Source organism: Balaenoptera acutorostrata, chromosome 2 (assembly GCF_949987535.1).
Source record: "Balaenoptera acutorostrata chromosome 2, mBalAcu1.1, whole genome shotgun sequence".
NCBI classification, from domain to species: Eukaryota; Metazoa; Chordata; class Mammalia; order Artiodactyla; family Balaenopteridae; genus Balaenoptera; species Balaenoptera acutorostrata.
Genome location: NC_080065.1, coordinates 180,798,251 through 180,815,969, shown reverse-complemented (window position 1 = coordinate 180,815,969; position 17,719 = coordinate 180,798,251). Strand labels below are relative to the sequence as shown.

Below are 17,719 nucleotides of genomic sequence, written 5' to 3'. Positions count from 1 at the left end.
TGTGGGCTTTATCTACCAGCTGCCCCTCCAGAGCCAATTTGATGACCATACTTCATCCTGTGCCTCTGTGTCCTGTGACTTGAGTCTGGGTTGGGAGATCTCAGTCTACTTCCTAAACCTGGAATTGGAGGAAAGTAGCCCAATCTACTGCTACACAGATGGCCCCACCCATGGCAGACAACAGGGTCCCAGAGGAAAGCAATTATTTTTGTTTGTTTGTTTCCCACTCTTGACATTATTTATCTCTAAGTGTAAGCAGACATTTAGCCTGAGCTAGCAAAGACTCTAAGTCCAAGACAAAGAGAGGGGAGAAAGGGAAGGGGAGAGGAGATAAAGGATACAATTTTCAAACCCCACCACCCACATCAGTTCTCTTTCACTGGGAAAGGGAATGTTCTATCAGGCACAGGTGTGTGGAGAGAGAAGTACTGACCACAGAGTACTTGGGCTCCCAGCCTGACAGGAGCTGAGGTCCACAGGACCTCCCTGGGGCATTTCAGGTGTTTAGCCACAAAGAACAGATTTTAATTCTGACAAAGGGTCTGGTGTCACAGTGGGAAATAACTGGTCAATGAATTTCATCAAGTAGGAGGGAGAAAAAGAAAAACTCGTCAGACCAGTTACCAAGTTACCAGACGGCCACATTTCCATAATTAAGTATTTAACCCCACCCTACCTTCTTCCAAAGGATTGGGTCGATTTATTTCTCTAAGTGAAAAGGTAGCTAAATGGGTATCCCTAAGACTGCTCCAGGAAGCCAAGCACTTGTTAGAATTGTAAGTCTGTACCTTCACTAATAAATTTTTGGATAGTACAGTCCCCAAGATGCCAGGTGAATATGAGGCTAACTGGTCTACCATTCTTCAGTGCATTCATGAGCCTACTGAAACACTTTCTGCTTACCTAGCTTATTTCCTTATAGTTATTTCTTAGACTTTGTCCCAGACTCAGCAAGGACTTTGGGGTCCCAGCAACACACCTGGCTCAGCACAACTGTCCACTCAATATCAGTGGAAACAACACATCCTGAATATAGCTCCAAATGTAACCTCTGTGATCACTCCATCACACCTGCAGGTAAACTTCAGGCACTCGGAGCACACGATGGCACAAGCCTCTCTTCACAGCAAGAGGCAACCTCCTTACTCTTGCCCACAAGACCTCTGTGCTTTTGTCACTGCCTTTCCACCCATCTGGAACACCCTTCCCCCTTACCCTCTTTCTAAGCATCATTTGCCACCCAAACCAAACCACATCTCTTCAACCACTCCAATCTGAGACAATCTCTCTCCTTCTACAGATGCCCGTGACAACTTATCATCAATCTTGGGGAAGGTAGGGGAGGCTCAGAAACATAGTCTCTAGAGCTCTTGTTCTTTCCTGCTATACAAAATCTAATCATCTCCAAAACTAAAGTTCATTTAAAAAATTCCAGGGACTTCCCTGGTGGCGCAGTGGTTAAGAATCCGCCTGCCAATTCAGGGGACACGGGTTCGAGCCCTGGTCCGGGGAGATCCCACGTGCCACGGAGCAACTAAGCCCGTGTGCCACAACTACTGAGCCTGCACTCTAGAGCCCGCGAGCCACAACTACTGAGCCCACGCACCTAGAGTCCATGCTCTGCAACAACAGAAGCCACTGCAATGAGAAGCCCATGCACCGCAACGAAGAGTAGCCCCCGCTCACCTCAACTAGAGAAAGCCCATGCACAGCAACGAAGACCCAAAGCAGCCAAAAATAAATAAATAAAATAAATAAATTTTTAAAATTCCAGGGAATTCCCTGGCGGTCTAGTGATTAGGACTCCACACTTCCCCTGCAGGGCACAGGTTCGATCCCCGGTCGGGGAACTCAGATCCCGCAAGCCGCACGGTGTGGCCAAAAATTAAAAATTAAAATTAAAAAATAGAAATTAAAAATAAATTTAAAATACCAATCATCTCAGTGATAAAGAAGTTACGAAGACCACAGAATTTTTTCAGGATAGTTCTTTTAATTCTCTCCTAGACTTTCAAAGAGATCTTTGACGAAACAAAAAGGAATAAATATGAATGAAACAAACAGCCCACTGTACTACACGATCTACCATCTTTTTTTCTAATTGTCGTTATTATTCAAGATCCCATGCACATGTTGGACTTTTCTGTTTTCTGCATGGACTACAATGGCATAGCCACAAAGGAATTTAATTTATCAATATTCTGCTGTGTTATCTAGAGAACATGATGATTTCCAGGTGTCCCGGCACCAAATATGTCTAGAACCACCAGTCTGATGACTCAGTGGAAAGAGGGGGGTCTATCTTGCCTTGACATCTCCTGCTGGCTGGGCTCACTCAGATGGTTAATTCATTCCTGCCTTTTATCTCCCCAGACACACTGAGAGGTCCTGAGGGGCAAGAATGACACTTCATTCTTTGCAGTCCCCTCCACTCCATGTCAGCAAGGAGGAGAAGGGCTGTGTTGGCCTGATGCTGGGATATTTCCAACTTCCACTGAAAACAGTCTCTACCCCCAAAAGTCCCCCTCATCTTTACAAGGTGCACATTCAAGAACAGACGCTGGCACGTTTTTTTTCTTTAAAGAGCCATACAACCTCTGTTACTACAGTAGCCACGGGCAAGACGTAAATGAATAAAGCATGACTGTGTATATGTGTAGTTGATTCACTTTGTTATAAAGCAGAATCTAACACACCATTGTGAAGCAATTATACTTCAATAAAGATGTTTAAATAAATAAATAAAAAATAAAAAAATAATAAAGCATGACTGTATTCCAACGAAACGTGATTTAGGGACACCGAAATGCTAATTGCATATACTTTTCACCTCTCCCAAAATATTATTCTTTAGATTTTCCCTTCAACCTTTTTATTTTTTAAAATTGATTTTATTGAAGTATAGTTGATTTACAATGTTGTATTAGTTTCTGGTATACAGCCAAGTGATTCAGTTATACATATATATACATTCTTGCTCATGTCCTTTTCCATTATGGTTTATTACGGGATATTGAATATAGTTCCCTGTGCTATACAGTAGGACCTTGTTGTTTATCCATTCTATATATAATAGTTTTCATCTGCTAATCCCAAACTCCCAATCCCTCCCTCCCTCCCTCCCCTCCCCTCCCACTTGGCAACCACAAGTCTGTTTTCTATGTCTGTCCCCTCAACCTTTTTAAAGTATAAAAAACATTCTTAGCTCACGGGCCGTACAAAAATGCTGGAGGGCTGAATTTGGCCCGTGGGTCGTAGTTTGCTGACTGGTCAAGGGCTTTAGACCTGACAAGCCTGAGATCAAACCATTTCCCAGCAAGGTCTCCTAGAGTAAGTTTCTTAATTACTATCCAAGCCTGAGTGTCCCCTTCTGTAAAATGGGAATAACATCTTCTCATAGGCTATGGTGAGGATTCTATGAGGCAGAGCTTGTCAAATTCTTAGCACAGGGCTTAGCACATAGTAAGTGCTCAATAAGCATTAGCTAGTAATAAGTGGTCAAAGATGTCATTGTTTATCTACATGACAGGTCCTGGGGACACAACAATCAATGCTGTGGTCCCTGTGTTCAAGAGAACTTAGTCTGATGGAGGAGGCAGCTAACTTAAGCCAGGATGAAAGAAGACACCCAGATGGCCAAGAGGTCCAGGAAAGGATGCTCAACATCACAATTCATTAGAGAAATGCAAATCAAAACTACAGTGAGGTACCACCTCACACCCATCAGAATGGCCATCATCAAAAAGTCTACAAACAATAAATGCTGGAGAGGGTGTGGAGAAAAGGGAACCCTCCTACACTGTGGGTAGGAATGGAGAGCCGTATGGAGGTTCCTTTAAAAAACTAAAAATAGAACTACCATATGATCCAGCAATCTCACTCTTGGGCCTATATCTGGAGAAAACCATAATTCGAAAAGATACAGGTACCCCAATGTTCATTGCAGCACTATTTACAATAGCCAGGACATGGAAGCAACCTAAATGCCCATCGACAGAGGAATGGATAAAGAAGATGTGGTGCATGTATACAATGGAATATTACTCAGCCATTAAAAAGAACAAAATAATGCCATTCGCAGTGGCATGGATGGACCTAGAGATCATCATACTGAGTGAAAGAAGTCAGACAGAGAAGAACAAATATTATACGATATTGGGTTTCCCTGGTGGCACAGTGGTTAAGAATCTGCCTGCCAATGCAGGGGACATGGGTTCGAGCCTTGGTCTGGAAAGATCCCACATGCCACAGAGCAACTGAGCCTGCGAGCCACAACTACTGAGCCCACGTGCCGCAACTACTGAAGCCCGCGTGCCTAGAGCCTGTGCTCCGCAACAAGAGAAGCCACCACAATGAGAAGCCCGTGGACCACAATGAAGAGTAGCCCCCGTTCACCGCAACTAGAGAAAGCCCACGCGCAGCAACGAAGACCCAATGCAGCCAAAAATAAATAAATAAATTTTAAAAATATATATTATGTGATATTGCTTATATGTGGAATCTAAAAAAATGGTACAAATGAACCTATTTACAAAACAGAAATAGAGTCACAAATGTAGAAAACTTATGTTTACCAAGGGGTAAGGGTGGGAGGGATAAATTGGGAGATTAGGATTAACATATACACAGTACTATATATAAAATAGATAACTAATAAGAGCTACTGTATAGCCCAGGGAACTCCACTCAGTACTCTGTAATGACCTCTATGGGAATAGAATCTAGAAAAGAGTGGATATACGTATATGTATAACTGATTCACTTTGCTATACAGCAGAAACTAACACAACATGGTAAATCAACTAGTCTCCAATAAAAATTAATTAAAAAAAAAAAAAAAAAAGGGGGATGAGAAGGGCTATAGGAAAAAGCAGCCAGAATGTTGGCAGGGGCAAATTCTAGGGCACCTCCCCACCCCAGCTTTCTTTGTTCTCTGCAGTTCCCCAACTTTCCACAATGAGCCAGGAAAGCACAACGGTTAAGAGGTCAGATTCTGAGCCAGAATACCTGGGTTTTGGGTTCAAATCCCAGCTCTACTACTTACTAGCGATGTGACCCTGGGCAAGTGGCTTAACCTCCTGGGGCCTCCAGGACCTCATCTGTAAGAAGGAATTGCTGGGAGAACTTGCTGCAGTATGGTAAGCAAAGCACTTAGAACAGTGTCTGGCACAAAACAAGCATTCACTGTCGAGAAGATTCTGATTATTACAGTACCAAAGGCAAAGTTAAAAAAAAAAATAAATGGAAGAAGGGGAAAACAGTTTCAATCTGAAGCTCAAACCTCTGCCTAAAAGCAAACCCTTCAAGAGAGAATGTACGTGCACTTAAATAGGTAGTGTTTAATATAAACAGAGCACCTCAGCTTTCAGAGACTCTGAAACATGGATGGAAACTCAAACTCACGAAGGAGAGACTCGCCTCCCTTTGCCTCCTGCATCTGCCGTATGTGGCATCACCGACCAGTTTCCTGGCACCCATCGTGCCCCAGACTCACCCACCCCTCTGACTGGCAGCGAGCAGCTGGGGTGGCCTCCCAGGAAAAAAAAAAAAATGCCAGTGGGTTTGGCTGGGGCAGCTGGTCAAGCAAGCCCTGTGGTTTCTGGTCCCCCCCCCCCCACCAAAAGCCCAGAGCTTGGGGTCCCCAGAGCCTTGGAAGCTGAAGCACCAGGTAAGCAGAGCGATCTTTCCTCTGGGGCCATAGGTCCAAGCACTCAGCTCTCATCAGCAGGTCACACGGTGGGCTTTCCTCTGCCTGCCCCAAGACCAAAGTCAGAAATGGAGCCAAGCTTTGGCAGACACTTACCCAGTGGCTGGTCTGCCCAGAAAGGGTGGTGGACTCAATGGCGTCTAGGAGAAGCTTCCAGAAAATTCACAAAGTGTCACGGGCTGGGATAAGTGTACCCTGTGCATCATTTCATTTACCCCCAAAACTGCAACCCTGACAAGCAGGTGCCATTATTATCCTCACTCTTCAGACGGGGAAACACTGGTTTGGTCCAGCTCGTGAGCCATGACCGGCGAAACAGGACTCCGAACAATTCTCGTAACCACGTGGAAACGGGTCCAGTGAGGCTGACCTTCGGGTCTTTATGACACACCTATGTGGGGGGAGGGGAGATATTTTCTGAAGACTAGTTTAGGGCTTCATCCCATGCTTTCACCCACAGATCCCCCTCTTGTAACTCTTCCTACAAGTGCATTCAGTCAAATATTCAATGTCTATATTTGCCATCAGAAGGTCCTCTCCAAGGAGGCCGGGACTTGTCCCTCCTGTGGCCCTGAGGACCCCAATGCCTGGCACATAGTAGGTTCACAATAAACACATTTTGTGACCCAGCTCACAAAGACTCCATCTCCACTCTGCCCATCCAAGGCTCCTTGCATTTGGCCTCCGTTGGCATCTCCACCCCAAATATGTAGACAGAGTGATGGAGAAGAAGCATCTCAAGACACACACCACAGTGACTTTCCTTTTAAATACTTTAACCACTGTGAACCTTCTTTTTCTCTCTCTGCCAAAAGCAGCATTGTTTTGGGATCAGGTGGAAAAAGGGACATTTTAGAGAATGTTTGAACTGGGTTCAGAGGACAACCCAACACGTTCATCCCAAATGTTGACCAGACCTTGGATGTTTCCAGAACCTGGGAATCATGCAAGAAAACTGCTCAAGGAGGTGCTGGAGAGGATTCTAGGGGAATTGAGGACTTGCTGGACAGTTTTCACAGGTCTGTGTCTGTTGCCTAAGACAGGGAAATATCTTCTAAAGGCTCATTTCAGTCTGTCTAGCATTCAAAAATCCCATGATAAGCCTTCCAAAGCCACAGCAACAAAGAAACATGAGCATTTTAAAAGCCAGAAATGTACACTCAGGTTCACAGCAGCATTATTCACGATAACCAAAAGGTGGAAACAACCCAAGTGTCCATCGATGGAAGAATGGATAAACAAAATGTGGTCCATCCACACAATGGCATATTATGCAGCCCTGAAAAGGAAGGAAATTCTGACACCTGCTACAACATGGATGAACCTTGAGAACATTATATTCAGTGAAATAAGCCAGACACAAAAGGACAAATACTACATGATTCCACTTATACAAGGTCCCTAGAGAAGTCAAATCCATAGAGACAGAAAGTAGGATGGTGGGGGCCAGGGTCTGGGGGAGGAGATGGGGAGTCAGTGTTTCACAGGGACAGAGTTTCAGTTTGGGAAGATGAGAAAGTTCTGGAGATGATGGTGGGGATGGTTGCACGACAGTATGAATGTACTTAATACCACTGAGCTGTGCATTTCAAATGGTTAAGATGGTAAACTTTATGTTATGTATATTTGACCACAATTAAAGAAATTGAAGGGGAAAAAAGCCTGAGCTGAGTTGTACTTGATAGACAAGAGTGTAGGTTCAAAAACCAATCATTTCTTGACATCTGTGACCAGGACAGGACAGCGCTTCCCCTAGGGGACACCACCACTGATTACAAACCAGGAGCAAACATCGATGCCAGATGCCAGGAACAGGTATCCGGCAGGTCTCCGCCACAGCCGTACGTGTAGAGCCACACCTTCTCCAGTGATGAAACCCCCAGTGCTGGAGAAACAAGCCCTGCTCTCAAAAGCACAAGATAAAAAACTTAAAAAATAAAATAAAATAAAAACACCTGCTCAAAACATCAGGGACATTTTTGCAGATAATACCATCCTGGATATTTTGACTAAAATGAGTACAGAAATAAATCCACAGAGGAATGTCTTAAATTATATCTCAAGATATGTAAGCCTGGAGCATTTCAAACAAGAACCTGAATTTGGAAAACAGAGCACTGAGATAAAAGACTATTCACTGTTCTCCCTGGTACCCCAGCTAGAAGTAGCTCACCCGTCTTTAAACAGAGGGGGGCACCCACACACACAACACAACACAACACACACACACACTATTTTTGTGTCTCAGATGTGGTGCAAACCTCAGCCATCTTTTCTTAGCTGTGTGGTCTTAGGCAAGTTAAGTAACCTCTCTGGTCTCTAAAACAAAGATAACGGAGCTCCCCTTGCAGCTGTGTGTCCTTGTAACATGGTAGGTCCTACACAGCCTCTCCTCCCCTCACCATCAGAGAACACCACCCCCTCACCTCCAAATTCATCTGGATGGTCTCTCCCATCCAACTTATTCACCCACACCCTGACCCCCACCCCCACCTCGAAGTCTCCCTGTTCTACGAAATTCCAAACCCACGGGTGGTCCTCTACTTGAGCCAAGACTCTGCCCCAGCTTTGATCCTTCTTCTTGGTCATAGCTTGGCTTCTCTGTGTCCCTGACCTACCGACGTTCTCAAGATTTTTCCACAATATAATAACCATCGTTCCCTCCTATATCTACAAACCACCAGATTCTCTTTTCCTTCACCAACCAACCTCTCAAAAGAGAGGTCTCCACTCTCTCACCTCCTGTTTCCTCCCTTCCAGCATTCACAGAATGGAAGGACTCCCTGGAGCTCGAAGGAGTCCTCCCTGCTGAGTCTAGAGATTCTACTCATGACTCACCCTGTGTGGTTTCCCCATAGCTTTGGGCTCAGGTGAGAAGACCCTCCTTTCTACCTTCCCTTATCTTTTGTGATACAACCCTTCAGCCACCCGCTCACTTTCTCCCGCCTCCATCTCACATTTGCTAAGTCTTCCCAGGGAATTTCACAACGTGCGAAAAGAGTCAATAAAACAATAAACAAGTAACGAGTGTGTGTGTGGAACTAGACTTCCTGGATATCAAAACATTATAAAACTATACATATTAGAATAGTAACAGCCCCGGTGCAAGGAAAGGCAGACATATTTATGGATACCCAGAAACAGACCCCAAATCAATGACAAACAGGTAAATTTCCTGCAATACCTGGGGTTGAGACCCCAACTAGTTATTTGGGGGGAAATGGATACCCTTTTGAATCATGCACACAAACAGGTCCCAAATGCCCAGGACAAACATTTTTTTAATGATAATAATTAAAGTTAAGATAGAAAATTTGGAGGAAAAAAACGTTCATTTTATGGATAGAAAGGGACTTTCTAAGCATAAAATAATGAGAGGCATGCAAAAACCCAGCTCTGAACTCCATAAACATTTTAAGCTTCTCTGGCAACTGACAGCCAGAGTATATTTGTCACTGAACAAAAACACCTGAAAACATAACTGGCAAAGAGTTAACAGTCTTCGCTATGAAAACGACATGCAAATGAATACTTCAAAAACCACTAAGGTACTAAAAGATAAATGGACAAAGGATATGAACAGGAATAGAAAACCCAAATGATAAATAAACATGTTTTAAAAGGTTCAACCCTGATAGCAATCAAAGAAATGCAAATAGAAACAATGACAACACACAAGCCCCTCCTTCCAGCAAATTATGAAAGATTTTTCAAACAACACTCAAAGCTAGCCAAGGTGTTCCCTCTCAGCCAATGCTAGGAGGAGTGCCCGTTGGTACGTTTCCGGAAAGCCATTTGGCAATCGGTATCAAGAAACTTTGACCCAGAAATTTCACTTCTGGAAAAGCAAAACCCAAAGGAAAAAAAAAAAAATGTTCGATAAAGCTTCGACACCAAAATGTTCATCCCTCTTTGTGGAAACTAGAAATAATCTAAATCCCCAACGACAGAGAAAGTTAACTAAATTCAGACACAACAGAGCCACTAGCAGGAAGTATCCCCCAATAACTGTGAAATAAGGATGTTTTGCTTTTATCCTTTACACAGTCCTTTTTCCAAATGTCTACCACAAGCAGTCATACTTCTAGAATCAGATAAGAAATACATATGTTTTTGTTTTGTTTTTGACAATAAAGCCCATTCTCATCTGGTCTCTCAAGCAAGAGGAACATTCGACCATCTAGCTCAGGAGTTGGCAAAATCTGGCCCAACACTTGGTTTTGTAAATAAAGTTTTATTGAAACACAGCCACGCCCACTTGTTTATTGCGCCTCCTTGCAGGGTGGCTGCTTGCCCGCTCCAATGGCAGGGCTGAGTAGTTGCAACAGAGACCATACAGACCGCAAAGTTTAAAGTATTTAACATCTGAGTCTTTGCAAAAAAAAGGTTTGCCACCACCTGAGCTAGTCAATGTCTCCAGCTTCCTTCTAATGAACGAGCCACGAGAAATGGCTTAGAACCCCCGAGAACCTCAACGTACCTTTCTGGCAGTGGCTGTGCGTCCAACACCGCTCCACAAATTGCCCGTTGATGACGGTGGCAGGGCAGTTGGTCTTGCCCTTCGCGGTGCCGGGACAAATGTCCCCACACTCCTCATTGTCGTCTTTGTTCAGCACGATGTAATTATCCTCCACGGAATCCAGGATGCGAGACCAGTCGATGGTGGCCAGGTAGCAGAGTTCATTGTTCTTCTCGATGCGGACGGAGCCCCGGGTGATGTTCATCAAGTTGTAGAGGCCAAGCTCCTTCAGGTGAACCATCTCGAAGATGACCAGCGCGTAGTTAAAGAAGAGGCGGGAGCCCCGGATGACCGTGAGGTTGGGGAACAGGTCCTTCAGGCTCTCCAGCCCGTAGACCCGGAAGAGCAGCAAGTAATCAGTGATCATGATGAGCTTGGGGAAACTGAGGTCTCGGAAGTCCTCAGGTCTCGTTTTGAACATCAATAGGATCTGCAAATGTCCTTCGATGACCGAGCAGTTGGCCAGCTCGTGCAGCCGGGTGAGGTTATTCCGGATATCCATGCCGGGGCACACTAGAAGGGCAAACAGGCAGAGAGCAAGACAGGTGAACAAACACCCCACGGATGGTTCATAAGAATTAGTGGCAGGGCCAGCCACATGGGCATGTGACCTGGGTCCCACGCCCGCTCAGAAGGGCCCTGCCCTTGGCTTAATGCTCTTCCGTCTTGAAATCCTTAATTATTCTTGAGTGAGGGGTCCCAAGATTTCATTCTGAACTGGACCCTGTAAATTCTACAGCCAGCCTGGTTCAGTGGCTTTCTCTGTAAGGTGTCTGTGTGTAAGTAATTACTCCTGAAAGGCAAATCATAATAATAATAATTCCGTTGGCAGTACCCATTAGAAGCCTTAAAAGCATCGCATCAAATATGATGCAATGAAGACATTGGGATTACAGGGGATTGAGTAATGCAGCAGGTGAGGAAGGAGAAAGGGGAGCTGTCCCCAGTGAGTCGGTGTGGAAGATCTTCAGGAAATGGATGTATGGGGATAAAGGTGCCCACATCAGAAATGGGGCAAGGAGAGCTGACTTTGTTTTGTCAGTTCTCCTGCTTTCCTAACACTCCTTCCCAACCCGCCCTCCTGGCAGGCAGCCAAGGCCTAATTACCTTTTACCTGGGTGTGGCAAGGGCTTCCCAGAGAGTCTGATCTCCCCTGCACAAACACCCTGCACACCCATTCTCCTGCAGGTGGCCCCTCCCTTGCTCTGACACCCTCTATGTCTCCCCATGACCCTGCACTTTCCTCTCGCGGCCCTCAAGGTTCTGCCCCTCCATCCCCTGCACCACGTGAAACAGGCCTGCCCACTACTCTCCAATTCCAAGGGGGCCTTCCAAGCCTTCCCTATAACATGACCTATGAAGAGGAATGAGTGAAATAATGCAGGCACCCAAGCAGTGGCTGCCACACAGTAAGTGCTCAATTAATTTCAGCTATTTTGTTATTGTTTATTTCTCCCAAACATATCATGGTGTCACCTCTAGGCTCTGTGCCTTCATTCCCCTAGACCAGGGTGGGCAAATATTTTCTATAAGGGCTCAGATAGTAAATATGTTCAGCTTTGCAGTCAGTCTCTGTTTAGACTACTCCACTCAGCCATTATAGCTCAAAAGCAGCCAGAGACAATGAGTGGATATGGCTGTGTTCCAATAAAACTTTATTATAAAAGCAGGCTGTGGGTTGGTGTTTCCCCCTGGGATGGTAGTTTGGTGACCCTTGCCTTAGTCCAACAAAGTCCAACAGAACTTCTGCAATGATAGAGATGTTCTATATATGCACTGGCCACTATGGAAGCCACTGGCCATTTGTGGCTGTCTAGCACTTGAAATGTGACTGATATAAGACTGAGGAACTCAATATTTGATTTTACTTTAGATAGTGTAAACAGAAATAGACACATGTAGCTAGTGGCTACTGGACTGAACAGGGTAGCCCTAGTCCCTTTGACTGTCAAAGTCCTTTATACCTTAGCTCCCTATTTCGAAATGCAGCTCATCATCCTTCAAGATCCAGTTCAAATGCCACCTCCTCCAGGAAGCCTTCTCTGATTTCCTTTCCTCCATATACTTATTTGGATCTTTCCCTCCTCCTGTGTTCCTTATATTGGAGTTAACATTCAGTAGAACTGAATTCTTTAGACAGCCTCTCCTTGCCAAAACACAAACACACACACATACACTCACTCACTCAGAAATTAGAAGGCAGCTTCAAGGGGACCAGGACGGCAGTTCCAGCCCCACACACTCATGCCACCCAAGGCTGAGGCTCCCAGCTTCAGTCACATCAACAGCATCTACATACAGAGGTCTGGACAGGTACCACGTCACTGACACCTCCCAACAAGCTTTATCCGCACCCCACAGAAGGGAAAACTGGATCTCTAGGAGGCAAAGCCAATCAGCCAAGGACATATGACCCACCAGTAACATTTAGGGTTGCCAGATTTAGCAAATAAAAATGCAGGACGCCCAATTAACTTTGAATTTCAGATGAGCAGCAAGTACATTTTAGGATAAGTATATCCCATGCAATGTTTGAGACATACTTATCCTTAAAAATTACTCATCATTTATGTTAAATTCAAATTTAACTTGGTGTCCTGTATTATATCTGGCAGTATACAGCTTAGACTCGGCCACAGGTCTGGGCTTCTCAAGCCTGAGCCTCACACTCTATGTTTTACACACACACACACACACACACACGAAATTGTGAAATTGATACAGGTACAAAGAACACCAGCCCACCATCCTCCCCAAGTTGTGTCAGAACCAAAATCAGATATGAATATGCATTCAAAGATTAACCAGCTGTTGGACATTCAGGAAATGTAAATCCAAACCACAATGATACCACTTCACTCCTACCAGGATGGCTAAAATTAAAAAGACAGACAATAACAAGTGTTGACGAGGATGTGGAGAAATCAGAACCCTCATACATTACTGGTGGGAATGGAAAATGGTACAGCTGCTGTTGTGGAAAATAGACTAGCAGTCCCTCAAAAGGTTAAACAAAGAGTTACCATATAACCCAGCAACTTCACTCCCAGGTAGATACCCAAGAGAAAGGAAAACATAGGTCCACACAGAAATGTGTGTACAAATGCCCATAGCATCATTATTCATGATAGCCAAAAAGTGGAAACAAGCCAAATGTCCATGAACTGACAAATGAATAAACAAAATGCGGCATGTCCATACAAAGGAAGATAATTCAGCAATAACAGGGGAGAAGCATTGACACCTGCTACAACAGGGATGAACCTTGAAAACATCAGGCTCAGTGAAAGAAGCCAGTCACAAAAGACCACGTGTGGCACGATTCCATTTACATGAAATGTCCAGAATAGGCAAATCCATAGAAAGTAGATTAGTGGTTTCAAGGGGCTTGGAGAGGGGGAAATGAGGAGTGACAGCTAAAGAGTATGGGATTTCTTTGGGGGGTGATGAAAATGTTCTAAAATTGATTGTAGTGATGGTTGCCCAACTCTGTGAATGTACTAATGTACTAAGAACCACTAAATTTAAACTTTAAATGGGTGAATTGTATGGTATTGAATTAGATCTCAATAAAGTTGTTATTAAAAAATTAAACGACTATAACTGCAGGGGACAACAAAGAACTGCTTTTTTTTTTTTTTTAATCTCCAATGACTCTAACTCAACTCATGAAAGCTGTATGTGTCCCTATTAGTCTAAGACAATAGAGCAATTTACTGCGTGAACAGAAAATACCCAGAGGATGTTAGAGATGGTACCAGCAATAGATGTCAGACCTTGTCAGACTGGCTTTTAATACCTCTGGGTGGGAACTGAAAGATGCTTCGGGTCCTTAGTAAGTGACACCTGGTTAATCACCACTCTACACACAGGTAGGGAAGGATCGGGGGAGGAGGGGGGGGGGTCCTGGTGACCGCTAATAACAATTACCATGTAAAGCACTTGGCCATGTGCTGGCAGACACCTTCTCTTGATGAATTCTCAAAACAATCCCAGAGGAGGTGGATAAACAAAATGTGGTCCATGCCCATTTTTGTGACGAGCAAATCAAACTCACACAGGCTGAGTTTTAAGGGGTAATGCTAGGATGTCCACCCAGCAATTAAATGCAAAGTTTATGCTTGAACTGTGTTACAGTTTCTCCGTCTTTGTTCTTTAAAAACATACCAAATTAAGAAGCAGGTGAATCTGACTTAAATAAGGAAACAATGAAATAATGTTCATGCAGTGACAACCTGGAGGAAGCTTGTTAAAGACAGTTTCCTTCGTTCACTCCTTCAGCAACTATCTGCTGAGGACCTGTTTCTGCTGTTCCAAGGGCTGGAAGTGCTTCAAGAAATAGGACAAGCAGGATAGGACAACAGGATAGGGAGATACATGTATACACATAGCTGATTCAGTTTGTTATACAGCAGAAACTAATACAACATTGTAAAGCAATTATACTCCAATAAAGATGTTTAAAAAAAAAAAAAAGGAATAAGACAGAGGCTGCCCTGGATCTCACAGACTACTAGTTGCTATTAACTACCCAAATCAACTGAAAGTATAACTGAGGAGGATATCTCAGTTATTCAAGGACAGCTTCAGGGGCTAGAAGAGATCATGAAAATGAGCTATTTGACTAAGTCCCGGACAATCAAGGAGGGCTTCCCGGAGGAGGTAACACCAGGATTAAAACCTACACAAACAGTGCAATAAGTTCTGCCTACTTCATTGGAAAGTCAAGAGCTGTAGCTTGTCGCTGTAGGTCACAAGGGTGTGTAGGGCCTAGAGCAGCCTTATCCAATAGAAACATGATGCGAGCCACACAGAATTTTAAATTTTCTCTATAAAGGTAAAAAAGAAACGGTGAAACTAAATATTCTTAATTTAACCCAATGTAGCCCAAAACTTCACTTCAGCATGTAAGCAATACAAAAAACAAAAAATCTATGGGAGGGCTTCCCTGGTGGCGCAGTGGTTGAGAGTCTGCCTGCCAATGCAGGGGACACGGGTTCGAGCCCTGGTCTGGGAGGATCCCACATGCCGCGGAGCAACTAGGCCCGTGAGCCACAATTACTGAGCCTGCGCGTCTGGAGCCTGTGCTCCGCAACAAGAGAGGCCACGATAGTGAGAGGCCCGCGCACCGCGATGAAGAGTGGCCCCCGCTTGCCGCAACTGGAGAGGGTCCTCGCGCAGAAACGAAGACCCAACACAGCCATAAATAAATAAATAAATAAATAAAAATTAAAAAAAAAAAAATCTATGGGATATTTTTCACACTATGCCTCCCAAATGCCACGTGTTTTATACACTTGCACCAGGTCTCAATTCAGATGCTTAATTTTGATCAGAAATACTCAATCTGTATATGCAGATTTCACAAAATGAATCCCTGAAAAGGTAGGTTCTTTGTATCCCCAAGCTGTTCCAAGCAAAAGAGTTGTTCAGTAACAGAATCAAGCAGTGATTTTTTTGACATTTCAATCAACTAATGTTAACTAAGACTTTACATTTACGTTTTTTACATTTAAATAAATTAAAGTTAAATAAAAGTAAAAATTTCGTTGCCCTGGCCACAATTTCAAGAGCGCCATGTGGATAGCGGCCGCCATATTGGATGGCACAGCTATAGACCATTTCCATCAAAGCCGACCGTCCTGTTGGACAGTGTTGGTCTAGAAGCTCCCCCTCGGCCAGCAGAATCTAAGAATTTTCCAGAAGGAGAGAAGACTGACATGAGAGCCATCTTGGAAAGTGTCTCCTCTCCCCTGGTTTTCTCTCTATCATGAAAACAGCAAAGAGGTACTAAGGATCTGGGAGAGAGGTATCTAGAAGATTCTGAAACTCCTTTACAATGCTAAGAGTTATACTTTCTGCTTTCAAGCCTGAACGTACTCATTCCTTAGCCTCGACATTCTTCAAACGCTCCCTGGTGACCTATCTGGGGCCACACGTTCCTCCCTGCATTCCTTCCAGTCTTAACACGGCTTCTTCCAAAATTCAGGCATCCTGGCCAACAAGCCTTGGGTTCAGGTGTCAGGCCATCACCCACAGCAGTTTCAGGGCATGCTAGAAACCCAATAGATCTGGCTTCCCACTCCAGGATGGGCACCTGCCAGCTGCATAATCCTGAGCCATAAACTCAATCTCTGTGTGCCTCAGTTTCCTCACCTGTAAATGATGATGACCGCATGATGAAAGGTATGAAGAACAGAAGAGAACTGGGGTCTGGCCACGTGTACATATTAGTTCTCCACTCTAAGATACATGGAACCAATTCCCAGATTTATTCCCTTCATAAGTTAGAACTTGGGCACACCGAGGTACCAGCTACCCTTAAGATTCTCCGCCTGCCTGCAAGACTGGCTCTTAAAATTGACTTCAGCCAAGAAATCCCCTGGCGGTTCAGCGTTTAAGACTCTGCGCTCCCAATGCAGGGGGCACGGGTTCGATCCTTGGTCGGGGAACTAAGATCCCACATGCCATGGGTTGCGGCCAAAGATAAAAAATAAAAACTGACTTCAGCCAGAGTGTGTGAGATGGATTCTGCTGGAAACTGCTGGAAACGGAAGGGCAGTAAATACCCCGAGGGTGCAGGCAACAGGCAAACTGTCGCCCAGATAGATTTTCTATAAGAGGAAAAAAATTGAGGCTCAGAGAGGAACATGTCCTCCTCAAGGTCACAAAGCAAGGAGGAGACAGAGCTGGGATTTAAACCCAGTATATTAGTCTACTGGGGCCACCCTAACAAAGGACCACAGACCAGGTGGCTTAAACAAGATACATTTATTTTCTCCCAATTCTGGAGGCTAGAAGTCTAAGATCAAGGTGTCAGCAGGATTGATTCCTTCTAAGACCTCTCTCCTTGGCTTGTAGACGGCCGTCTTCTCCCTGTGTCCCCACGTGATCGTCCCTCAGTGTGTGTCTGTGTCCTAATCTCCTCTTATAAGGACATCAGTCTTATTAGAGACCACCCTAATTATCTCATTTTTACCTTGATTACCTCTTTAAAGACACTATCTCCAAAGACGGTCACATTCTGAGGTGTTAGGGTTAGGACTTCAACACATTAATTTGGCGGGAGGGGGGGGGGGGGAGGGGACACAATTCAGTCCATCACATAGGTCCCCAGGGCACCAGCACCTGTGCCCTTAGCCATCACACAGGGTTCCTCAAAGTGTGCTCTGTAGACCAACAGCATCAGAATCACCTGGAGCGGAGGCGGGGGTGGGGGTGGGGGGGTTGGGGGCAGGTGTATGTTAAAATGCAGATCCCTAGGCCCAGCTCTAGACCAAATGAATCAATATCTCTGGGAGCCAGGCCCAAGAATCTGCATTTTAAACAAGGTCCCCAAGGATATGGTAGGGCCTCAAGTAGGACAGACGTACCGTCTACCCAACCTGGGCCACCTCTCCAGCAGGGGCTCTTTCCAGCTCCCATTCTTCTGCCCAACCCATTCCTCTGAGCACTTTGCCCCAGGATCAATGCCATCGGATGCCTTCTCTGGG

At 44.7% G+C, this 17,719-nt stretch overlaps 1 protein-coding gene across 1 annotated transcript in view; it reads right to left on the bottom strand.

The window, feature by feature from the left end:
- The window catches only part of INSR (insulin receptor), a 136,876-nt gene that overhangs the window by 108,251 nt on the left and 10,906 nt on the right, over window positions 1–17,719 (bottom strand). The window contains 1 exon segment of the mRNA XM_057540888.1: window positions 10,188–10,739. Within this exon segment, the coding sequence (XP_057396871.1) occupies window positions 10,188–10,739 (552 nt within the window).